The sequence below is a fragment of the Pecten maximus genome, chromosome 9 (assembly GCF_902652985.1).
Source record: "Pecten maximus chromosome 9, xPecMax1.1, whole genome shotgun sequence".
Classification (NCBI taxonomy): Eukaryota; Metazoa; Mollusca; class Bivalvia; order Pectinida; family Pectinidae; genus Pecten; species Pecten maximus.
The window spans coordinates 31,421,173-31,448,608 of NC_047023.1; the positions used below are offsets into that span (position 1 = coordinate 31,421,173).

At 36.7% G+C, this 27,436-nt stretch overlaps 1 protein-coding gene across 1 annotated transcript in view; it reads right to left on the reverse strand.

Moving 5' to 3' along the window:
- Nucleotides 1-27,436, reverse strand: part of LOC117335123 (protein unc-13 homolog A-like) — a 179,480-nt gene that overhangs the window by 27,208 nt on the left and 124,836 nt on the right. Inside the window, 14 exon segments of the mRNA XM_033895048.1 lie at nt 488-584; nt 1,371-1,497; nt 3,218-3,303; nt 3,816-4,075; nt 6,520-6,537; nt 9,514-9,603; nt 10,704-10,772; nt 11,163-11,313; nt 13,853-13,950; nt 14,215-14,277; nt 16,729-16,844; nt 22,434-22,561; nt 26,487-26,528; nt 27,167-27,308. Coding sequence (XP_033750939.1) covers nt 488-584; nt 1,371-1,497; nt 3,218-3,303; nt 3,816-4,075; nt 6,520-6,537; nt 9,514-9,603; nt 10,704-10,772; nt 11,163-11,313; nt 13,853-13,950; nt 14,215-14,277; nt 16,729-16,844; nt 22,434-22,561; nt 26,487-26,528; nt 27,167-27,308 — 1,487 coding nt within the window.

The window sequence follows — 27,436 nt, forward strand, 5'->3', positions numbered from 1 at the left end:
AGAGATACAATGAATGTATTAAGTAACTTTCCAGACAATTACCTCTCCTAGCCATTAGTATATCCTCCTATTCTATTTTTAGAAACACTTAACGTGACATTCACCCCAGAGACTTATAAAACTTTATCATATACTGTTGTCTGAAATCTGAGACAATTTCTCCAAGAGGGCATTAATTGGCCGAACAGACAGATAAATGTCCAGACAATGACACTGTCAATACTATATATAGCTACCACATACTGTTAATGTGGAAATCTACATTTCCCTTAAATATGTGTAGGTCATTTGGCCCCAAAATATTTTGTGATGTATATGGTATTTATGGAAGAGGTTAAAAAAAGGAACATTTGTGGAAATAACCACAAGCATCTATTATTCAAATCGTTAAACCCCTCATGGAAACAACCTCTGTTACAGCTGCTGACATTAGCTAGCAGTAGCTATTGGAAAAGATAACAATTGTTTTTTCTGTAGTTTTCCTCACCCCGTCTTTTTTGTCGCGTTCATAGGCACTGTGGAGATATTCCATAGAAACATCGTCATTCTCATTCAACCATTGCATCACAAATGGTTCAAACCATCTACAAAGAAAAAGTATGGATGAGTAAATTAAGAGCTTGACATTATAATACAACAAAGCAATCATCGTTAAGCCAATATATCTCCTGAGGTTTTAATTTGAGTACCTTTACAGTGGATACACGAGGACCGTTGATTCCCCCTCATACTAACAGGACGTCGTGTATGAGGTACTACTTACTGTCCTAACAGGACGTCGTGCATGAGGTACTACTTACTGTGGATACTGTGGGACCGTCCCATGGTACTGACAGGACGTCATGTATGAGGTACTACTTACTGTGGATACTGTAGGACCATCCCCTCATTCTGACAGGACGTCGTGTATGAGGTACTACTTACTGTGGATACTGTAGGACCGTCCCCTCATTCTGACAGGACGTCATGTATGAGGTACTACTTACTGTGGATACTGTAGGACCGTCCCATGGTACTGACAGGACGTCGTGTACGAGGTACTACTTACTGTGGATACTGTAGGACCGCCCCCTCGTACTAACAGGACGTCGTGTATGAGGTACTACTTACTGTGGATACTGTAGGACCGCCCCCTCGTACTGACAGGACGTCATGTATGAGGTACTACTTACTGTCCTAACAGGACGTCGTGTACGAGGTACTACTTACTGTGGATACTGTAGGACCGTCCCCTCGTACTAACAGGACGTCGTGTATGAGGTACTACTTACTGTGGATACTGTAGGACCGTCCCCTCGTACTGACAGGACGTCATGTATGAGGTACTACTTACTGTCCTAACAGGACGTCGTGTATGAGGTACTACTTACTGTGGATACTCTGGGACTGTCCCCTTGTATTGAGGCACATCAGCAATGTATTTGGTATACAGCCACTTTAACTTGAAATGGAGATTCATATACTCAGAGCTCTTACAGGACCGTTCCACTTCATGCTCTGAAAAACAATGTATGTCCTTATTACAATGTAAAGATTGTGACAAGGTATAACAATGTATGTCCTTATTAGAATGTAAAGATTGTTACAAGGTAGAACAATGTATGTCTTTATTAGAATGTAAGGATTTTTACAAGGTAGAACAATGTATGTTGTTACAAGGTAGAACAATGTATGTCTTTATTAGAATGTAAAGATTGTGACAAGGTAGAACAATGTATGTCCTTATTAGAATGTAGAACAATGTATGTCTTTATTAGAATGTAAAGATTGTGACAAGGTAGAACAATGTATGTCCTTATTAGAATGTAGAACAATGTATGTCTTTATTAGAATGTAAAGATTGTGACAAGGTAGAACAATGTATGTCTTTATTATAATGTAAAGATTGTTACAAGGTAGAACAATGTATACTTTACATGAAAAAACATTAATGAACAACAGAATTGAGTGCAGAATTAATACTGTGAATGACCTGGCCCAGGTTTCATTGGGGAGGGTTTGGTATTCTACAACCCGAGGTGAGTGTGATTGGAGGTTGAAGTTGAGTGTTACTGGCTGTTTCCATGTTTTCTGATGTCTCCAGAGAGTTCCGTGATGCAGAGGAGAAAATTGTTTTTAGTTTCTCCAACGTATTGTTGTTTGCATTTAGAGCATGTGATAAGGTAGACAAGGTATCTTGTGGTGTAGCTACCTCGATCGTAATCTACAAGTGTATGAGATGTGTAGCTACCTCGTAGTCTACAAGTGTATGAGAGGTGTAGCTATACCTCGTAATCTACAAGTGTATGAGAGGTGTAGCCATACCTCGTAATCTACAAGTGTATGAGAGGTGTAGCTACCTCGTAATCTACAAGTGTATGAGAGATGTAGCTACCTCGTAGTCTACAAGTGTATGAGATGTGTAGCTATACCTCGTAGTCTACAAGTGTATGAGATGTGTAGCTACCTCGTAGTCTACAAGTGTATGAGAGGTGTAGCTACCTCGTAGTCTACAAGTGTATGAGATGTGTAGCTACCTCGTAATCTACAAGTGTATGAGAGGTGTATAGCTACCTCGTGGTCTACAAGTGTATGTGATGTGTAGCTACCTCGTAATCTACAAGTGTATGAGATGTGTAGCTACCTCGTAATCTACAAGTGTATGAGAGGTGTAGCTACCTCGTAATCTACAAGTGTATGAGATGTGTAGCTACCTCGTAGTCTACAAGTGTATGAGAGGTGTAGCTACCTCGTAATCTACAAGTGTATGAGATGTGTAGCTACCTCGTAATCTACAAGTGTATGAGAGGTGTAGCTACCTCGTAATCTACAAGTGTATGAGAGGTGTAGCTACCTCGTAGTCTACAAGTGTATGAGATGTGTGTATGAGCTGACAAAGTGTTTGATTTAGTTTATAAAATGGCAGACTTAACAAAAAAATTTGGTTTGTTGCAATCAATGACTGGATTGTAAAAGTTGTTGCATGGAAACAGCAGAAAACAATGTTTTTAGTTAATTAAGAGACCATAACTCCAGAGCCTGGCAAAAGTGGTAATCAAACATGGCTTTAAACCAGCTTTAAACCTTGTTAACAAGTTTAAAGAAAATCTGTTGACATTTGTTGCAGTTATTGCATGGAAACAAAGCATGACAGACATTCCCCATTTCAGTGAAAGTGGGAGATAGTAAAATATCGACATGACGACATGACGACATGACGTTAGAACTTGAGACTTACCTTGTAAAGCATAACAGGAGTCCTGGGAGAACAAGGCCCACATGTTGGCAGCACTAACTTGACCCACATTAAGCTCTTGTGGAAACCTAGAATGTGAACAGTGAGCTATCAGGACTAGGGCAGGCTCATGTGATTTCAATACCCAAACATTTACACAGTATATATATAGGTGGGGCAGGCTCATGTGATTTCAATACCCAAACATTTACACAGTATATATATAGGTGGGGCAGGCTCATGTGATTTCAATACCCAAACATTTACACAGTTTATATATAGGAGTATCACTCAAGCACAATAAAACATTTTTGATAAATTGATCATATCATGTCCTCATCAGTGTTTTTAGAATTTGACTGTAAAAATATTTCTGAAATGTTTAGATGGAGTAGGAAGCAAAAGATGGAATAATAACTGAAGAATTAAATGAATTAATTCAAAGAGGATCATATTTAAATTAATGTTACAAATTAGTTTAATTGCTGGTTGTGGCTTCCTGGTATGATGTAATACAGAAATAACACCAGGAAGAGGACGATGTCCTTTATCAGTGTTCTGGTGTGACAAAGGAGGCAACAGCTAACAGAATGTCACTAACTGGTTGAGGACCGGCGTGTAGCTGTTACGGTCCTCCTCGATCACAGACACGATCAGAGTGATGAGTTTGTGTAAAAGATCAAGGCTGTTGGCATTTCCACCCTGTTGGTCTGCGTCGGTTTCTGCGGGATCAGTCTGAAACTCTCGCTGGTATAGCTCGTAACAGTTATCAAGCAGAAACTGGTAAGTTGATTTCATGCAGGCAATGACGCAGTCTTTAACCACAGTACTGGCACGGGGTGGACTCGGTAATTCTTGTACCTGTAATGTTACAGTACATATAACATATTAATCTTTACTGCACTTACTTTAATGCTTTGTTAAAGCACATATTTCTAACAACATGACACCAATGATGGGCTGTTTATGATACAATTACCCGATTTATAGTGATGATGAATGTTTAATGTTCAGACCTGTGTCAAATAAGGTGGTCCCCAGTCCTCACCCCCATCATAATTTTTACAAATGCCACAGAGATAACTATTTTTTTAATCTCACACTGGATCCACATAAATTCATGCCAAAATATTTGCAAATATTACTATATCACTAAAAACTATAATATATAAACAAACAAAATCAAGGGTTTTTCTAAAATCAGTTATCAAATTGATATTGTAATAAATTGATATCAAAAACTTAAAAAGAGTATGTTGTGAATGAAATATCAGCACAAAAATTACATTCTGTAAAAAATTAGTAGGTTAGGGAACTGTATGTAATTTGTGTTAGAACATAAAACAAGAAGCTATTGTTGGTACATGTATCAGTGTTAGAGAACACAATAGCTTATAATCGCAGCATTAAAAAGCTGTGTTTGTCAGAAGCAATGGTGCTCATCATTATACTGACATATTTTTCTATAGCAATATTTTCATGAGCGATCAAGTTTATCGGGAGAGATTAAAATCTCACCTGGATTTTAAAATTAACTCGTCCTTGACCTAGATTTGAATGTCATCAATAATGTAGACGACCTTACTCCTCTAAAACACCTGGTCTTGTTCTTGCACCTTTCAGCAATTTCCATGTAAATCTATATTTTAATGTTTATATTTTGCCCTCATTTATTTGATTTTGACTTTGTATAATTTCCACGTTAATATGTCAGTTTGTAATCACTTATACCCTGCATTTACCCTGTTTTCCTTGACAGGTTGGTACATAAACTTATCATTAACATCAAGATACAAGAATATTTTATTGTGTTTAAACAAATGTAACTTAAGCTCATTAGAGCTATTTTTACACCAATAAAGTTGTCTCTAACAAATTTTTAGCTTGTTTCATGTTATATTTCTTTGTTATGCAATTGTGATATGTTAATTTGCTAATAAACATCTGAGGGAGTTATCAATTAAAGAAAGAACTAAAATAAATTTGTTTGTCATGCATAACCATTTGCTAATAATAACCATGCTTGAAAATCAACAGTAGTTTCTGTTTAGTTAATCATGAAAAAAAACATAAAATGACTGTAAACCCTTTAAAACAATCATTTACCTGATAAATCAATAAAAATAGAAAACACAGGTAGACAGATCCAGGTATGCAAATGTGGAAGACCAACTTAAGGTCAAAATTCAATTAAACTAAATGTTTGAAAAATGGAAATCTGAGAGAGGAATGAAAATAATAAATATTAGTTGTTTTTTTTCCAGCAGGAACACAAGATCAAGTTAATCAGAGTTCATACTAGTTAGATAGTAAAGATACGTTAGTTTGTTTAATTTTAAAGATTTTCATCAAATTAACACGATAAATAATCACTGCATTCATAATTAAGGAATTATCCATCATCATATATAATACCCAGTTGTGACAAAATCAATTAATCCAAATCAAATCGTTCCTATCAACTATCCCTTTATGATCATATATACAATCCTACTCATATGTCCTCAAATTAGTGTAGAATTCATTGATTTTAAATATTGTGATTTTCAAAAATATCCTGCCAATCAAGAACGTTGCAGTACTTGTAACCCTGCTGAAAAATGACAGTCACACCACTGGAAGCCCCTCATTGATGCACAGCAACATCATACATTCCAGCCAAACGCGAGGCACAGATTCAATACTCAATACTCAAAATCAACACTTAGAATCAATACTCAGATTCGATACTCAGAATCAACACTAATAACAAATATTCATTACTGAGAATTAATACTCAGAATCAACTATTGCACCCAATACTTATCATACTAGGTTTTAGCTGCACCTGCTATTAGTTCGATTAAAGTGCAGAGATAGCTTGTCAAATTCCTGGTTAAGTTTTTATGTACCTAAGAACTTTGTTAGTCTGGACACAATGCTTTCGATAATCAACTAATTGAAGACCATATTTAAAAAAAAAAAAATAAATAATAATAATAATTCGGCAACAACATAAAATAGCAAGTGAGTTTGAAACACCTCAATCTTTAAACCAGTAGCTCACAAACTATCTGGAGATTACTTGTTTTTGTTGACAAAACATAACCTAAATCTTCAAATCCGTTTTAAAAATTAAGTATGTCCATACTACCAAATTTCCAAAGCACAATAAGAAATAAACGTTGAAATGTTATGTTATTGTGAAATAAACCAGGTTTTGAGCAAGGTGCTCGTGATTTATTGGAATAAGATAGGATACAGATAGAGAACATGTTCAGCTAAAGAGGCAGACAGCAATCCAAAAACAACACTGTGCTACTCACATCTGGGTTTGACACAATCTGGGAAGGATAACAACCAGATCAGTAACACCGCCCACACGCTCTCTCTAGTATACCGCACCAATTACGTTCATTTAGATTTATCTCCCTTCAAACAAAATTATCTCCCTTTAAAACAGATTGATCCCCCTTTGAACAAATTGATATCGCTTTAAACAGATTTATATCACTTTAAACAGATTTATTTCCTTTTAAACAATCTGTTTTTGAATATTTCATTTAATATATATGATATTCCTTTGAAATAGTCTCTATTTCAATTAATTCCCTTTGGATGATCTCCCTTTAAACAAATCTTTTTGAATAATCTCCTCTTGAAAGACCAAACTTACTCTAAATATCTGACAGAAAGTCCACTTAATTCCATTCCCTTTGAATATAATCTCTCTCTAAACAGTATCAACTCATTTTAAACTATCCCTTCTTCTTAAATGAATTATATTTAGATTTATTTTCTTTCATTTTTCACTTTTTAAATCATCTCTTAAAACTATTTATAAATATTTCTCTAGCACTTTGGTAGTTATTTTAATGAATTAGAATTAAATGATTGATTTATTAAAGTAAAAACAATCAAAATATATTATGTTTTACTGAAATCAATGCAGTTAAAAATCAGAACATATTAATAACAAATGCTTTAATAAAGCAAAAACTTTAAGAAGATTAAAAACATTATAAAAGTTTTAAAAATCCATGCTTTAAGTAAAGAAAACATTCACGGCACTTGACTTATTCCTCAAAAATCCTGAAATCCCCACAAATCTGTGTCATTCAAATTACCTGTGATGTAAAACACTTACAGCTACAACAGAGATCTGTAAACTTCAGCAACATGTACAAGTCATTTGGAAGATATTATTTTGTTACAAACAGTCATACCGATGTACTAAAGTGGTATATAATTACTGATATTTGATCTCCAATGCAAGCAGCACAATGAAATTTTCCTCTAGAATTATTTTACTTTCCCTACATCAGAGATTGTTTTGAAATATCTTTTAGCATTTGGAGAGGACTTTTATAGGCTTGCCTTGTTGTCAAATCCAATTGTTTTATAAACAAAATTAGCTGAAACTAAAAAGTGTAGCATTATCTTTGTCCATTCATCTCAGGAAAACACTTGATCAGGTCTTACAGAAATTTCATCAAATAAAACATTTCATTTCAGACAAAATGAGGATAGTACCAATACTATTTATGTTTTGAAGTAAATTTCACAAAGAAAGGGTAAGCAGATGTGGATTACAAAGAAGAATGGACCGACCAATGACCTCTATGTACCTTATAATGATGTAAGATATGTAGAGATACCCTAGACATTTGTTTGAAAATCTTAGAATATGGAAATCTAATCAGGACACAAGATAATTTGTTTTACAGCTGTTTGTAACAAAAAATATCACCACTTTAAAAACTGTGAATATCTGGGAGACAATAACTGAAATCAAATCATTTCATAGCAAAATATAAAAGTAAAAAAGACAAAACAATAAATGAAAAAAACTGGGCCAAGTTGTTCAGAAACCTGATGATCTTACTGTAACTTGTATCCTAACATCTAGGTTTCTGAATGACTTGGCCAAGACTCTGCTGAATCAAGTCATTGTCAGTTAAGCTACATCTTAATTTTAATTTAGAATGCTTCTGTATTTAAACTGAAGATCCAAGAGGGATCTTGGCTGTGAGATATTGGTGTACACCTTTGAATGATCATTATTGGTTCTGTGTAAGACTGATATTTTCTCGACATTTTCTCATATTTCCTTTTAATTGTTGGAAAACAAGAGAGACCTGCACATGAAATTTGAGAAAGATTGATCAACCTGAGAAAGGACCAAGGGAACCTATGCATCAGTTTTCAGAAATATTCTCCAGCACTTCTCTCAAGAAATAATGATAACAATCTTTAAAAGTCAAATTCCAAGATGGCCACCAGTTAGCCATTGTGTTTGCCGAATCAGACTACAAAATTGAACAGGTACAACATGGGGTAAAGGAGAACCTACACATCAAGTCTGAGAAACATCCTCTAGTATTTCTCAAAATTAGGATAACAGACTTCAATTGTCAAATCCAAAATGACCACCTGTTAACCATCTTGTTTTCTGGATCAAATTCAAAACTGAGTGGCCACAACAAGGGACTGGTGAGAACCTTATTGTCAAGTTTGAGAACACTACTTTTAGTGTTTCTCACGAAATAGCAACAAGGCCTGCTTACTGACGGATGACAGACCGCTGATGAAGAAGTTTGAACAGCTCACCATCTCATTATGGTGGGCTAAAAATACTCATCTCATGAGATTCAGAAAGACCATCCATAAAACTTATTCACAAAATTTTCAGTCAAATGAAAAATGACTTAATTTGGATTACCATAGACACACACATGACAAACAATTCCTGATAGAGCTGGAGTCTGACTATCATATATACAGCAAGGATCGGGTGTTCTTCAGTAAGGGTTCATTCAATACAAAAATAAAGATGATCAAAATATGTCTCTAATAAATACTGCTAGTTGTGCTAATACAAATGTACACCAAAATAATTACTGGTTCTTTGGAATTTTGACAAAAAAATGATTAAAACAAGTTCCCTGTAAACTGTAGAATTCTTCTACAAATCTGCAACTGTTTATAAGTATCTAGGTAAAAAGTAATATGTATATGGCTCTGTTTCAAAATATATATATTCTGTAATATGACTTTGGTGATCATGTAAGAATGATGATAAATTATTCCAAATGACCATTGAAGTTTTTCTGATCCAAAACAACCCAACTCCAACTAGAAGGAAAATAATACAGGACAGGTCAAAATTTTATGGTTTTTATCAAAGAAATCTGCCTGAATTACAGCCATGATTTTCATCGAAATGTCAAAGACACCATTAATAGATTTGGTGTCATTTTACACTTAAACCTATTTTGAAATTGAGTCAGTGAATGAGAGTTTATTGTTGGCAGTCTTACCTTCATCCTAAAGAATGTTATACTGGTAAGTAGATCTACTGTCGACTTGAGATCCTGTAACCGAGCTCGATCGGATGCTGGGAAATTATTCTGTGAGAGGAGAAATCATACAATATACTGGGTTATCTGTGATAGAGACAATACAGCTTACTCCATCTGTGACTAGAATACTGGTATACCAAAGATACTGTGTATACTGTGTGGGTACATGTGTACCTGTACACTATATACATAATAACATATATTACAAAGTGTTTATCGCAGCTTCTCAAAGCAATATACTGTTAATTTGGAAATTTATGTGAGGGGGAATTTATGCTAAATACACAAGTCCATTCTGCTGAGGAAATTTTATCCTGCACATAATATTTTGTTTAAGTTGTGGTACATTTATTGTAAATTTATGGAGCAGGTGAAAAGAAAAATTTGCAGAAATAACCCCCAGTTTGCCTGTCGAAATCACAAATTTAAACCCCCAGGGAAATAACTATGTTTACAGTGATCTTTCAAATATGCAATAACATGAGTTGTGAAAGTTTTTCAAATTTTGCTACACAAAATATTAAAATTAAAACTCTATATCTAATACAAGACAACTTACTCTGTACATAGACAAATACAAGACAACTTACCCTGTACATAGACAAATACAAGACAACTTACTCTGTACATAGACAAATACAAGACAACTTACTCTGTACATAGACAAATACAAGACAACTTACTCTGTACATAGACAAATACAAGACAACTTACTCTGTACATAGACAAATACAAGACAACTTACCCTGTACATAGACAAATACAAGACAACTTACTCTGTACATAGACAAATACAAGACAACTTACTCTGTACATAGACAAATACAAGACAACTTACTCTGTACATAGACAAATACAAGACAACTTACTCTGTACATAGACAAATACAAGACAACTTACCCTGTACATAGACAAATACAAGACAACTTACTCTGTACATAGACAAATACAAGACAACTTACCCTGTACATAGACAAATACAAGACAACTTACTCTGTACATAGACAAATACAAGACAACTTACTCTGTACATAGACAAATACAAGACTACTTACTCTGTACATAGACAAATACAAGACAACTTACCCTGTACATAAACAAATACAAGACAACTTACTCTGTACATAGACAAATACAAGACAACTTACCCTGTACATAGACAAATCAATTCTTAGTGAGTTATGTAACTGATCCAACAGCTTCACAAACTTCTCTTTCTGAAAATATAAAAAAAAACCACAATCATAGTTTCTCTTTCTGTAAAAATAAAATCATGACTTTGAAAGGAAGTCATGACTTTTTTATATTCAGACAAACATTGACCTAGAATGTGTTTCATAAAGAAGGAAACAGGCCATATATCTAGTAGAGGTCATTTGAAGGATTCAACAAAATTGACACTAGTGACCATGCATTTTTGTTCAAAAGTATGTCAGGCTTTCTAGACTATTTATAACAGAGAAACGGTTGGATTATTTTCTTATATCAATGACCTTTCTTTTCCTAAAGTTTGTAAGGCTTCATTCCCAGGAAGTATATAACCAAATAACATGATTGTATATATGTAGATCCTGTTATGGTAAAACACTTATTAAGGTCATCCTTACCCCAAAATTGGAAGCAGCAAATCTGTCGCTGGCAGAGACAGCAGTGGAAGCAGTAGTATGTGCGTAGAATGCGTTGATGTTGGCGAGAAGTGTGCTCATTACAGCGGGCACTCCAGGACACATGTACTTAGTGGACAAACATGAAAAATGTCTGAAATGAAGAGTTATTTATTTAAGTACACAACCTAACTCAGCTTGTAACACAGGAGAGGAGTATGATGACAAGAGGCCAAGAAAGCCTGTTTTGCTCACCTGGAATTTTGCAAACATTGCATTTGTTTTTTCTGATTCCAAAGATGATTAAATCAAATGTGAAACTCTTTATTTCCTGTACTGGGCACTGCCTTCTCCCCTCATATTTATCTCCTTTACCAATTAATGTTCCAAACCAAACTTGCTCCAAATTTCTGTATCCATTAAGAACAGGTAGAATTTTAAAATTGTATTGGGACCAGCCCTTATGTCCCTGGGTTTATATAACACCTGAGTCTCCTTCATGCAACATTTTTCTAAACCAAATTTGGAAAAAGAATCCTTTTATCAAAACAGTCGAAGTAAGATACATTCCCATTTTCTCTATTGGACCTGGCATGCCTCCCCACATCCCCAATACTTAAATACAAGAGATCCCAGAGGGATGTTTGCGCCCACCATTGAATGATCTTTATAGGTTCTATGTCAGATTGATCTTCTCTCTATTTTTCCCTTCCTCTTACTAATCTGTGTAAATTGAGAAATTGATGATGATGGGCTAAAAAAGGATATGACCAGAGCAGAAAGAAACCAAGAGACCCAGAGGCATCTTGGTGCCCACCATTAAATGATCTTATCAGCCAATTGAAAGGCTGATCTTTTCTCTGCTTTTCCCTTCTTTCTATCTTCTTTCAAAGCATATGATAATATCATCTTCTAACATGCAATATGCAAAACTAGGCACAAAGGGGAGTCCACAAATGAAATTCCCTTCATTACTTTCTGAGATCTAGCGATAACAAACTTCAAATGTCAAAATCCAAGATGGCCACTTGTCAGCCATGTTGTTTTCCAATCGGTCCCAAAATGGGATATGCACAACTAGGGAACAGCCAGGGTCATTTAAGGACGTGCCAGGTTTTGGAGGATGAGGAAAGCCGGAGTACCTGGAGAAAAACCACCGGCCTATGGCCAGTACCTGGCAACTGCCCCAACATAGGTTTCGAACTCGCAACCCAGTGGTGGAGGGCTAGTGTTAAAGTGTCGGTACACCTTAACCACTCGGCCACCGCGGCCCCACTAGGGATCAAGGGAACCTGCATGTGCAATTTGAGAAAGATCCCTTCAGTACTTTCTGGGAAATAGTGATAACAAGAATTGTTTATGGACAGACGGACGAACCACGGACCATGGACGCAAGGCGATTTGAATAGCCCACCATCTGATGATGGTGTGCTAAAAACAGTAACATAGATTATGTTGGGTATAACTTACGTCATTGCCTGGTATATAGATTATGCTGGGTATAACTTACGTCATTGCCCGGTATATAGATTATGTTGGGTATAACTTACGTCATTGCCCAGTATATAAATTATGTTGGGTATAACTTACGTCATTGCCCGGTATATAGATTATGTTGGGTATAACTTACGTCATTGCCTGGTATATAGATTATGTTGGGTATAACTTACGTCATTGCCTGGTATACGTATTATGTTGGGTATAACTTACGTCATTGCCTGTTATATAGATTATGTTAGGTATAACTTACGTCATTGCCTGGTATATAGATTATGATGGGTATAACTTACATCATTGCTTGGTATATAGATTATGTTGGGTATAACTTACGTCATTGCCAGGTATATAGATTATGTTGGGTATAACTTACGTCACTGCCTGGTATATAGATTATGTTGGGTATAACTTACGTCATTGCCTGGTATATAGATTATGTTGGGTATAACGTACGTCATTGCCTGGTATATAGATTATGTTGGGTATAACTTACGTCATTGCCCGGTATATAGATTATGTTGGGTATAACTTACGTCATTGCCCGGTATATAGATTATGTTGGGTATAACTTACGTCATTGCCCGGTATATAGATTATGTTGGGTATAACTTACGTCATTGCCTGGTATATAGATTATGTTGGGTATAACTTACGTCATTGCCCGGTATATAAATTATGTTGGGTATAACTTACGTCATTGCCCGGTATATAGATTATGTTGGGTATAACTTACGTCATTGCCTGGTATATAGATTATGTTGGGTATAACTTACGTCATTGCCTGGTATATAGATTATGTTGGGTATAACTTACGTCATTGCCTGGTATATAGATTATGTTTGGTATAACTTACGTCATTGCCTGGTATATAGATTATGTTGGGTATAGATTATGTTGGGTATAGATTATGTTGGGTATAACTTACGTCATTGCCTGGTATATAGATTATGTTGGGTATAACTTACGTCATTGCCTGGTATATAGATTATGTTGGGTATAACTTACGTCATTGCCTGGTATATAGATTATGTTGGGTATAACTTACGTCATTGCCTGGTATATAGATTATGTTGGGTATAACTTACGTCATTGCTGGTATATAGATTATGTTGGGTATAGATTATGTTGGGTATAGATTATGTTGGGTATAACTTACGTCATTGCCCGGTATATAGATTATGTTGGGTATAACTTACGTCATTGCCTGGTATATAGATTCTATCCCATATCTCATGGCAAACTCATCCACAATTTCCTGTGATGGTTCTACAAAGTACACTTTCCAAGCTTCATCCTGTCAAAATAAACAAATTCCTAGTAAATGTTATGGCATTTATTGCTGCTTGAGATACAAGTCCAACTTAAGACAAATATCTATACTTTGTATGACCTTAAGTTACAGTCCATATTCTGGCACATTAAATAATCAAATGTTAATAAGACGAAATACTTATCTTGGGAAAAGCTACATAAATGTCAGAGTTTGTAAGTACTTTGATGAAGTTATCTTTAGTGTTGTCACTGGCTCAGGAAGCGTGTCTAATTCCACAGTACTTACCCCTTTTGCATCAGGCAGTTTGACTGCTCCAGCTGCCAACTCACATAAATAGTGGAAAAGATTCTAAAATAAAAACCAAAAAGATCATTACAAGATATCAAGATGTACCAGGTACGCATAATGTCCTGTTATATACACACCTTGGACATAGGAGGCTTGACCATTAGATGTTAGGGACGACAGACTTGACCATCTGATGTTAGGGGAGACAGACTTGACCATTAGATGTTAGGGGAGACAGACTTGACCATCTGATGTTAGGGGAGACAGACTTGACCATCAGATGTTAGGGGGGAGACAGACATGACCATCTGATGTTAGGGGAAACAGACTTGACCATTAGATGTTAGGGGATACAGACTTGACCATCTGATGTTAGGGGAGACAGACTTGACCATTAGATGTTAGGGGAGACAGACTTGACCATTAGATGTTAGGGGATACAGTCTTGACCCTCTGATGTTAGGGGAGACAGACTTAACCATCAGATGTTAGGGGAGACAGGCTTGACCATCTGATGTTAGGAGAGACAGACTTGACCATCAGATGTTAGGCGAGACAGACTTGACCATCTGATGTTAGGGGAGACAGACTTGACCATCTGATGCTAGGGGATACAGACTTGATCATCTGATGTTAGAGGATACAGACTTGACCATCTGATGTGAGGGGAGACAGACTTGACCATCTGATGTTAGGAGAGACAGACTTGACCATCTGATGCTAGGGGAGACAGACTTGACCATCTGATGTTAGGAGAGACAGACTTGACCATCTGATGTTAGGGGAGACAGACATGACCATCTGATGTTAGGGGAAACAGACTTGACCATTAGATGTTGGGGATACAGACTTGACCATCTGATGTTAGGGGAGACAGACATGACCATTAGATGTTAGGGGATACAGACTTGACCATCTGGTGTTAGGGGAGACAGACTTGACCATCTGATGTTAGGGGAGACAGACTTGACCATCTGATGTTAGGAGAGACAGACTTGACCATCAGATGTTAGGGGAGACAGACTTGACCATCTGATGTTAGGGGAGACAGACTTGACCATCTGATGTTAGAGGAGACAGACTTGACCATCTGATGCTAGGGGAGACAGACCTGACCATCTGATGTTAGGGGAGACTTGACCATCTGATGCTAGGGGATACAGACTTGACCATTAGATGTTAGGGGATACAGACTTGACCATCTGATGTTAGGGGATACAGACTTGACCATCTGATGTGAGGGGAGACAGACTTGACCATCTGATGTTAGGAGAGACAGACTTGACCATCTGATGTTAGGGGAGACAGACTTGACCATCTGATGTTAGGAGAGACAGACTTGACCATCTGATGTTAGGGGAGACAGACTTGACCATCTGATGTAAGGGGAGACAGACTTGACCATCTGATGTTAGGGGAGGCAGATTTGACCATTAGATGTTAGGGGATACAGACTTGACCATCTGATGTTAGAGGATACAGACTTGACCATCTGATGTGAGGGGAGACAGACTTGACCATCTGATGTTAGGAGAGACAGACTTGACCATCTGATGTTAGGGGAGACAGACTTGACCATCTGATGTTAGGGGATACAGACTTGACCATCTGATGTTAGGGGAGACAGACATGACCATTATATGTTAGGGGATACAGACTTGACCATCTGGTGTTAGGGGAGACAGACTTGACCATCAGATGTTAGGGGAGACAGACTTGACCATCTGATGTTAGGGGAGACAGACTTGACCATCTGATGTTAGAGGAGACAGACTTGACCATCTGATGCTAGGGGAGACAGACCTGACCATCTGATGTTAGGGGAGACAGACTTGACCATCTGATGCTAGGGGATACAGACTTGACCATTAGATGTTAGGGGATACAGACTTGACCATCTGATGTTAGGGGATACAGACTTGACCATCTGATGTGAGGGGAGACAGACTTGACCATCTGATGTTAGGAGAGACAGACTTGACCATCTGATGTTAGGGGATACAGACTTGACCATCTGATGTGAGGGGAGACAGACTTGACCATCTGATGTTAGGAGAGACAGACTTGACCATCTGATGTTAGGGGAGACAGACTTGACCATCTGATGTAAGGAGAGACAGACTTGACCATCTGATGTTAGGGGAGACAGACTTGACCATCTGATGTAAGGGGAGACAGACTTGACCATCTGATGTTAGGGGAGGCAGATTTGACCATTAGATGTTAGGGAAGACAGACTTGACCATTGGATGTTAGGGGAGGCAGATTTGACCATTAGATGTTAAGGGAGACAGATTTGACCATTGGATGTTAGGGGAGGCAGATTTGACCATTAGATGTTAGGGGAGGCAGATTTGACCATCTAATGTTAGTGGGGACAGAGTTGACCATCTGATGTTAGGGGAGACAGACTTGACCATCTGATGTTAGGGGAGTCACATAAAGTATCACACTGATGGGGGACTTACCCTGTGTAGGTAAGTATAATGGTATGATGTTGTGGAGACTTACCTCATGTAGACAAGTGTACTGGACATGGTAAGGTGCTACCTTCTCCTCTCCCTTAATCTCTACACTGATGTGTAGTCTAATGGCACCTGACACTGCAGACTTGTCCGTCCTCTTCTCTGTAAATATCATTATAATGGTCAGTATGAGAGTGGACATATGCCAGTCATTGTGAGGGTGGACACTGGTCAGTCATCGCGAAGGTGGACATTGTTCAGTCAATGTGAGGGTGGAAATTGTTCAATTGGTCAGTGTGAGGATGGATATTGGTTAGTCAGTGTGATGGTTGACATTGGTCAGTCAGTGTGTGAATGGACATTGGTCAGTCGGTGTGTGAATGGACATTTGTCAGTCACTGTAAAGATGGACATTGGTCAGTTTTTGTGATGATGGACATCAGTCATTTTGAGATGGATATTGTCAGTCAGTTTGAGGATGGGTATTGTCTTTCAGTGTAAGTTTGAGGGTGGACATTGGTCAGTTTGTAGGTGGAAAGTGATCACTTGGGCTAAGTCATGGAGTCAATGAGAAGGTTTGATTTTATTGACTTATTGGAGTTTTAATCTATTTCTATGACCTTTGACCAACAATTTCATGCTGTATCCAGTTCCATCAATTATGGAGATGAGATTGGCCTTAACAAGAATGGTTTGAGGACTTTTATGACTTTTGAAATTTTGAATGCATTATCAATTACCAGATGCAGGCAAGTTATGTGTGCAATTCAATTTTTAAGTATATTTGTGTTTGAATTAAGGATTATGAAACACTCCTTTTGTAAAATTAAATTAATATTCAAAATTTGAACACTGAATATATCATACAAAATATGAAATCAAATGGCTAAATAAGGATATTCTATAATAAGAATCTTGATCTCAAAGGTGATAGTGGCTCAGTGGTTTAAATCTCCCTCATATTTGTTCACATGCTGAAATAATTTGGATTTGATTTAATAAATGTTTGTTTCTAATATCTAGTTATTGTAAAACTCATATCAGTCTTTTGAAATAAAAGAGTGATAAAAGATGAACTTGTTAAAAAGTCAAAATGTGCAGTAGGGTTGTGTCAATGGTATTAATCAATTCAATCAAAATCATTGAATATCACCCTTCTTTCCATGCTGTCTAGCATACACTAATGAAAAGATAGCAGAAGTCCTGAATCTCTTACATCCATATGTTCAGTGTGCAATTTCTAGCGTGACAAAAAAAAACTACAATTAAGTTGAACAATCACCCCAACTAACTCTAAGTGTGTGGTCAAACATTAGTGGATCCATTTGACTGAGACATAATAATATCAGAGCACAATTAAAGATTTGATTTTAATCAGCCTGTATTAAACTTTATGTCACAAGAAAAACTCAGTTTAGAGTTTCAATTTCTGATTATTTATATAAAGCTAAATTGTGAAATCTTGATAATCCAGTCAGCATAAATTCTAGAAAATAATCCACAGTGGTAACTATATAATCTGGATCAGATTTTCTTAATTATTGTTTTAAAGTTCAGACTTAAAGTTTGATGGAGTCAAAGGCAACTTGTCCAATTCTATTTATTGAAGTACTGATTAAATTTTATAAGATGAAACAGTAAAATGTTATGGGATTGTTATCAAAGTAGCATGAAAAATTGTAAAACTGATATAGCAGAAACTTATCTGGAATTCCACAGGACTCATCATTTAATGAAGAAATAAAAACAATTCATTAATTCAAGCCACACAGCTACCAAAATGAAGTTAATATACATATATCAAAATCTTAATAATTTTTGTGTCATATGCATAAATACAACAATGTTCATGACAATATCAGAAGCTGAAAATACACAAGCACCTGTTAAAGTATATAAATATATTAACAGATTGGAAACATTTTATTAAATGATAATACATCAAAATTGTGATTTAGAAATTTGGGGAATTAATTGAAATATTGTCAAGAAAATTGTTTAATATTTAATTTCACAACATACTCATATTTTCATGCCATAATGAAATCATGCTATTGTTTACAGTAAATGTTTAAAACTTGTTTAAAGTGTTTAGAAACATCAACATTCAATCAAACATATTAACTTAAGGTGATAGTAACTAGACTGGCACAGTTGATAGAACATTTTGATAAAGTTTGTGTGAGTTAATGTTTAAACATTTACCGTCATTTATACATATATCATGCTGTAGATAGATTCTAATAAATGCCTTTTTTCACATTGGAACTTCCATTATGGGGTAAATATTTGATAAACACACAAATTAAACAATGATGTAATCATTGTCATTTGGAAACTTTTTAGTGTCAGGCTGCTGACTGAAAAAAATATTGAAATATTTGTTGCATAAATTTATATTACTGTAAACATATTTTAGCAATATTCGTGCTTGAAGTAATCTACTAAATTATGATTGCGCTGGTTGTAGTTTCTGTACATCATTTTCCATGGCAAGCATTAATTGTGATAGTGCCACAATACATCACTGAGTAAGCCAAAGAAAGTTAATATGAAAGAGGGCATAGGTTCTACAGCACAATACACAGAATAAACAAAAATATTGTTCAAAATGCTGAAATAAATAAAATGAATCATTATTCCACAAAAACATTCCCAACACACATTGGCATCCAGGACAACATCACAACAACAAAAATGTCCAACGAAGCTGTGCACGACGTCCCTATACAACCCAAACCTAGAAACAGCCATCACACATTATACAAGCTGGCCACCTAAATCTTCTCCAGTCTGTGTACAAGCCACAATGTCACACTACAGGCCTAAAACAGCATGTCTCTAGCAAGTAAACCTACATACACTCAACGTATCCCATCCATATGGCACATGCTTCTGTTTTTAGGGGCTGGGCGAATGATAATTTTGCAGCAAATGTGAATTTTCAGAAAGAGTCTGTAATGTACCTATGGTTAAGTTTTTGCTTTTTTTAAAATATCTTTTGAATATTTTGAAATTCCATTTATTTTAAGTCAATTCAGGTGATATGAGAGTGGGTCTTTATTTGAATGATTTAAATGCAAACTCAAATATTTGTATGCATACACATCTGTTTCATAACCCTCTCCAATAAACAAATTAATGTTCTTCAATAAGCCTATTTGGGGGGTTAAAAGTCTTTATTATCAGTATTCTAGATATAAATCAGTAACAGAAATTGGAAAAGGAATGCATTTCCTATCCAATCACCAAGTTATACAAGCATACTATTTACATGGCTATAATCCTGCCAGACACTGTTAACTAGATCTGTAACATATTATTACAAAGTCAATACTGTTCAGGTTATTATCTGTAGGCATGACGAAACCTAAAAAAATGTATCATGTGGAACGTCTGATGTGGGAGGAGGTTCAAAGGGACTTTATCATTTGGGACACCTGATGTGGGAGGAGGTTCAAAGGGACTCTATCATTTGGGACACCTGATGTGGGAGGAGGTTCAAAGGGACTTAACTCTATCAAAAAGTAACTGATACTATTCCTGAACCATGTTATGCCCATCTGTATCCTCAGCTTATTGTCTGCAGAAAAATAGACAGAAAACAACTCCAGTTGGACAGATAGACAGATAGAGAAATGGAGGTAAAAACTATTATAACACCCACCAGTTTGAACAGTAACTGGGACTAAAAATAAAACACAAGTACATTGCTAACAGGTTTGAGAAATGTTGGTTCCAAAATATTAAATAACACCACTGAACAATAAATATCTATTTCTTGTTTTAACTGACAAAATTCAATATGGTCATCTGTTGGCCATAATGATTAGTTTAAACCATAATTTATTACATTTCTTTATATTCCATACATATATCAGAATGCACTGCCAAGGATCTTATCATAGGTTTGATAAAATCTGTTTCAGATGGTAAAATACTGTGTAAAACAGCCATCTCCTGATGTGCTTACACAACCAAACTGAGTCTTTGATATTCCACAAACTTCTATACATAAGAATGAGTTGTTGTAATTCTGTAACATGGACAGTCCTCCACCCACATCTGACCTCTAACCACATCAAAAGGACCTATTTTTAAATTACAGTCATATGGTAATACAGTAAACAACTTTATTTTACATGAAGACACTAGTGTTTTAGTTCACACAGGTTGTGGAGACAAAATATTAGTTATTGTTGAATAAGGCAGGGTTCTACAATGAGTTGTTAAAAATTATTTTTGCTGATGAAAACTATCGCTCGATATGTTACAATTTTACTGATCAATGTGTACTACAGTACTTATCTACTTTAAAATTCAGAAAAAAGTGAAGGTGAAAGATTAGTTTAATATGTAGTGTTGAAAATTCCTTAGCAGAACCTTATATACATAACTAAAGTCAGTAACAAAAGGAGTGAAAATATCCTTCTTTTTTGTAATTTATCAATAGCGGTTTATTTATTTTATTTTAAGTTCATTTGAAAAAATATCTAAAAACTGCGAAAAATCCTCTCAAATCACCTGACAGACCATTCTTTACATCCGTGTAAATTTTATCTTCCATTCTGAAGAGTTTTCTTTTTCAAACATAAATTATCTCCCTTGAGACGATTAGTTATGATTAAGAGATTGAAGACCAGGAAAACAAGATATGTTTACATTATACAACAAGCAGAAACAACAGTTCAAAATTATTTTTACATTTCCATATGCAAAACAATTCATTGTTAGCCTTTTTGTCAGAGAGTATTTCTTGCTAAAATATTTGATTAATAGTGCTTAAAGAAAATATAAAAATCAGCTCTTTATCTTTATTTGAGTAAAGCTATACAGGATGGAAACATGAAGTGAATATCATATTTTTAGAGAAGTTCATAATTATATGCAAGGGAGATAACTAACGCTAATACTGGGCTCTTTAATATGATTTATGCAAGGGAGATAACTAATGCTAATACTGGACTTTTTAATATAATTTATGCAAGGGAGATAACTTATGCGAATACTGGACTCTTTTATACAGAGAGAGGAACTAATCTATGGGAATACACCAGACAAAATTATAAAGAATTAATTTCAAATCAAGGAACACACTTTATTGAGGTGAGAAAGGCATTTGTTATCACAAAGAATGGTACTAACAAAAACAGAAACCGGTGAATATTGAAACGCAAGTACATGTAGTTAATGACTATAAAAATATATATAATATATATATATATATATACGGAAGTGTAGAGAAGGAAAATGATGTGGATGCACTATTATATACTGTTAGGCTGCTTGGTGATTGACAGGTGACCACAGATGACCGATGGATGGTGTCCAGGAGGATACTGGACAGAAACTAACCTAGGTTATACCAAACGTCCATTTCGCCACTCAAAGTGGTCACATCTATGATAGTCTGGCCAAGAAAATCATCCGATTCTCGTGTGAATGTTTGTCGCAGCTTAGATTTTATATCATCATCCTCATCCCTGTAACACACACAAAGCACTGCCAAAAATTAACACAACGCAATTAACAACCAACGAATCACGTCAGGACGACGGAATGATCAAACGGAGGCTACGATGCAGGGCGGGCCACTGGACACTCATAACAGCTGCCAGCTCAGGGAGACACACGGCTAAAAACAGAATAACACACTAGGACGAAAAATACATATACCGTATATATATCAACACTAAAGAAATCACTCTGCTGACACCTGTCATGGCCGACACCATTGCCATGGTTACTCACCTAGATTGTACCATACATCCATTTCACCGCTCAGTGTGCGCACTTCAATTATCGTTTGGCCAAGAAAGTCATCAGATTCCCGAGTTAATTTCTGTCTTAACTTGGATTTCAAATCGTTGTCTTCATCCCTAGAATTCGATGGTCATACAATATTGTTGTAGAAAATTAGATGAACTTAAATCTTAAAAAGTCGCCCTTGAATTGTCTCCCCTTGGGAAATACCAACAACATTAGACAATGATGGATTATTGGTGACAGGACTCACAATTGGGTACATGCTTCATTAAATGTAGGTTAAGGTGACAATTTAAACATTTCCTTATCACCTGGAATGTTCTGTAATCTGACAGGGGATATTGGTCCCTGTGTTACCTGAAATAGTCTCTAAATCAGATGTGAGATATTGGTCCCTGCATTACCTGGAATACTCTCTAATCTGACAGAAGATATTGGTCCCTGTGTTACATGGAATACTCTCTAATCTGAGAGGAGATATTGGTCCCTGTGTTACATGGAATACTCTCTAATCTGACAGGAGATATTGGTCCCTGTGTTACATGGAATACTTTCTAATCTGACCGGAGATATTGGTCCCTGTGTTACATGGAATACTCTCTAATCTGACAGAAGATATTGGTCCCTGAGTTACCTGGAATACTCTCTAATCTGACAGAAGATATTGGCCCCTGTGTTACATGGAATACTCTCTAATCTGACCGGAGATATTGGTCCCTGTGTTACATGGAATACTCTCTAATCTGACAGAAGATATTGGTCCCTGAGTTACCTGGAATACTCTCTAATCTGACAGAAGATATTGGCCCCTGTGTACCATGGAATACTCTCTAATCTGACAGGAGATATTGGTCCCTGAGTTACATGGAACACTCTCTAATCTGACAGGAGATATTGGTCCCTGTGTTACCTGGAATACTCTCTAATCTGACCGGAGATATTGGTCCCTGTGTTACATGGAATACTCTCTAATCTGACAGGGGATATTGGTCCCTGTGTTACTTGGAATATTCTCTTATCTGACAGGAGATATTGATCCATGTGTTACATGGAATACTCTCTAATCTGACAGGAGATATTGATCCATGTGTTACATGGAATACTCTCTAATCTGACAGGAGATATTGGCCCCTGTGTTACCTGTAATACTCTCTAATCTGACAGGAGATATTGGTCCCTGTGTTACCTGGAATACTCTCTAATCTGACAGGAGATATTGGTCCTGTGTTACCTGGAATACTCTCTAATCTGACAGGAGATATTGGTCCCTGTGTTACCTGGAATAGTCTCTAATCTGACCGGAGATATTGGTCCCTGTGTTACATGGAATACTCTCTAATCTGACAGGAGATATTGGTCCCTTTGTTACATGGAATACTCTCTAATCTGACAGGAGATATTGGTCCCTGTGTTACCTGGAATACTCTCTAATCTGACCGGAGATATTGGTCCCTGAGTTACCTGGAATACTCTCTAATCTGACAGGAGATATTGGTCCCTGTGTTACCTGGAATAGTCTCTAATATGACCGGAGATATTGGTCCCTGAGTTACCTGGAATACTCTCTAATCTGAGAGGAGATATTGGTCCCTGTGTTACATGGAATACTCTCTAATCTGACAGAAGATATTGGTCCCTGAGTTACCTGGAATACTCTCTAATCTGACAGGAGATATTGGTCTCTGTGTTACATGGAATACTCTCTAATCTGACAGGATATATTGGTCCCTGTGTTACCTGGAATACTCTCTAATCTGACAGAAGATACTGGTCCATGTGTTACCTGTAATACTCTCTGATCTGACAGGAGATATTGGTCCCTGAGTTACCTGGAATACTCTCTAATCTGACAGGAGATATTGGTCCTTGTGTTACATGGAATATTCTCTAATCTGACAGGAGATATTGGTCCCTGAGTTACCTGGAATACTCTCTAATCTGACAGGGGATATTGGTCCCTGTGTTACTTGGAATATTCTCTAATCTGACAGGAGATATTGATCCATGTGTTACATGGAATACTCTCTAATCTGACAGCAGATATTGGTCCCTGTGTTACATGGAATATTCTCTAATCTGACAGGAGATATTGGTCCCTGTGTTACCTGGAATACTCTCTAATCTGACAGGGGATATTGGTCCCTGTGTTACTTGGAATATTCTCTAATCTGACAGGAGAAATGCGTCTCTGTGTTACCTGGAATACTCTCTAATCTGACAGGAGATATTGGTCCCTGTGTTACCTGGAATACCCTCTGATCTGACAGGAGATATTGGTCTCTGTGTTACCTGGAATACTCTCTAATCTGACAGGAGATATTGGTCCCTGTGTTACCTGGAATACCCTCTGATCTGACAGGAGATATTGGTCCCTGTGTTACATGGAATACTTTCTAATCTGACAGCAGATATTGGTCCCTGTGTTACCTGGAATACTCTCTAATCTGACAGGAGATATTGGTCCCTGTGTTACCTGGAATACCCTCTCTAATCTGACAGAAGATACTGGTCCCTGTGTTACATGGAATACTCTCTAATCTGACAGCAGATATTGGCCCCTGTGTTACCTGGAATATTCTCTAATCTGACCGGAGATATTGGTCCCTGTGTTACCTGGAATACTCTCTAATCTGACAGAAGATACTGGTCCCTGTGTTACCTGGAATACTCTCTAATCTGGCAGAAGATATTGGTCCCTGTGTTACCTGTAATACTCTCTAATCTGACCGGAGATATTGGTCGCTGTGTTACCTGGAATATTCTCTAATCTGAGAGGAGATATTGGTCCCTGTGTTTCCTGATCTGATAAGAGATGCTGATCTGTGTTTCATCTGCCTAATATAATATTTGTTTCATTATCTAATCTGATCCAGATCCATTTTCTGTCAATGACATTAAAAAAAGGGACTGTGTATTTCAGTGATTGCAAATCACTTTCATTCAAATTATAGTACAAATACGTTTACACCACTCAGTACCTGCAGTAAATACTTTCCTTTAACATTTATCTTCCTGGTTCCAAAGAAGATTAAAATTAAATAAGCAGAATAAATAACTAATTTTGACTATGTGACTTCGTTTATTGGTTCCCTCTGTCATGTTGCCAAATCAAATGTTATCTATACAGAAGGAAGATTTAAAAAAATAATCTAATTTTTCCCTATGGGGCCTTGCTCCTTGAACACCTGTGAATCCAGTCCTTTGTTTTAAAGAACACCGGATCTCTCACCTGAATTATACTCCAAATCCATCAAATCCTTCAGATAAAGTGCTAGTATTTTGAGCTGCCCCTCTAGTTCATATAGGGAGCTAGACCCACCATTTATATAAAATTAGCCTTAGGCCAACTGTTTAACTACATATTTATTTTTCTCTGCTATAAACTTATGTTGCTTCACATCTAATATGAACCAAATCCATTCATTCCTACAGTAGAGGAAGGATTTTAGAGAGTTTGCTATACTTCCCCTATTGACCATACCTATCAGACCCCTAGGGGGCCAGAGACCCAATGTATATACAGTTATTTCCCTTTACCCAAGGATGCTTCGGACCAAATGTAGACCAAATCCTTCCATTCCCACAGCAGGAAAAGGATTTTGAAGTATTTGCTATATTTTCCTTATAATTTAAAAACCTGCCCCTCAGCCCCCTTGGGGGTCAGCCTCAATCATTTGAACAATTATACATCCCTACTATGTAGAGATGCTACCAGCTAAATATGATATCTAGTGCAGTAGTTCCAGAGAAGAAGTCATTTATAGCAATATAGCCAAACATCATACTTTTGGCTCCATCCCTCAGCCCCTTGGAACCTCGGAAGCCAGCCCCACCATCTATACGATTATGAATCCCTACTGCCAAGGGATGTTTCCAATCAAATTTAGTTAAATTCAGTGGTTAAGAAGAAAAAGTTGTTTGAAGAAACTGTTTATGGACGGATGAACAATGGATGCGATGTTATGGCATAAGCTCACCATGGTCCTCAGGACCAATGGTGAGCTAATAATAGAAATGATAAAGAGACGATAAACTTACCATACTCGTACTTTGATTCTGTCTGAGGAGTTATGGCACTCACTGGAAAGATAAAATCAATCAAAATAATCACATACATGTAATCAAGTGTTCCGTAGTACTGACACACTGTTAACTTTATTACTATGTATGTATTCTAGCTAGAGGAAGATCTGAATTTACTCATATCTAAATAGCATAACTGTGTAATTGTTTCTCACAACAGGTCCATGGGCCTTATCGGTCACCTAATTTCTGATATTAATTCTGATAGATGTTTTGTTTTTAAACTAAGACCTAACACATTGCACCCCTGTGACCTCGAATGTTGATAAAAAATGTTCATTTGAACAAAAGCTCCATCAATAGCCCTTCATCTAGCATGCCAACTGACTGATATCTCATGACCGTGGGCCTCTTGGTTATTGAGAAGTTGATTCAAGATTTTGACACCTTTGACCCCTTTGAACGTAACTGTAGGTCAAGGTCATTGATTTGTACAACTTCATACTCACTCACAGCCTTTACCCCAGCATGCAACAGGCCAAATACCCTCTGGGCCTCTTGGTTATTGGGAAAAAGTTGTTTAAAGAGCAAAATTAACACTGGACGAAGGACACCACACCATGGATCAGGATCAGTGAAAGAATGATCATCTGAATTTTCTGATTTATGTTTATCATATTCTGTGAATTACTTACAAGTAGAACTTCTCATTCCAGACTGGGTTGAGATCCTGTGGCACTGTTTTTGTCCGTTTCTTCACCTTGCCCACTTGGACTGTTACATATGGATCACTGGTGCCAGTCTTATCTTTGCCGATAAGTCCCTGGGCACATATCACTGTGGGCAGAACACATGTACATATATCACTGGATACTAAAGATTGGGGAGGGGCATTGGGGAGGGGCATTGGCCCTATGGAGTAGGGATAGGGACAGCACAAGTAGGGCCATGGGATCAGGTAGAAA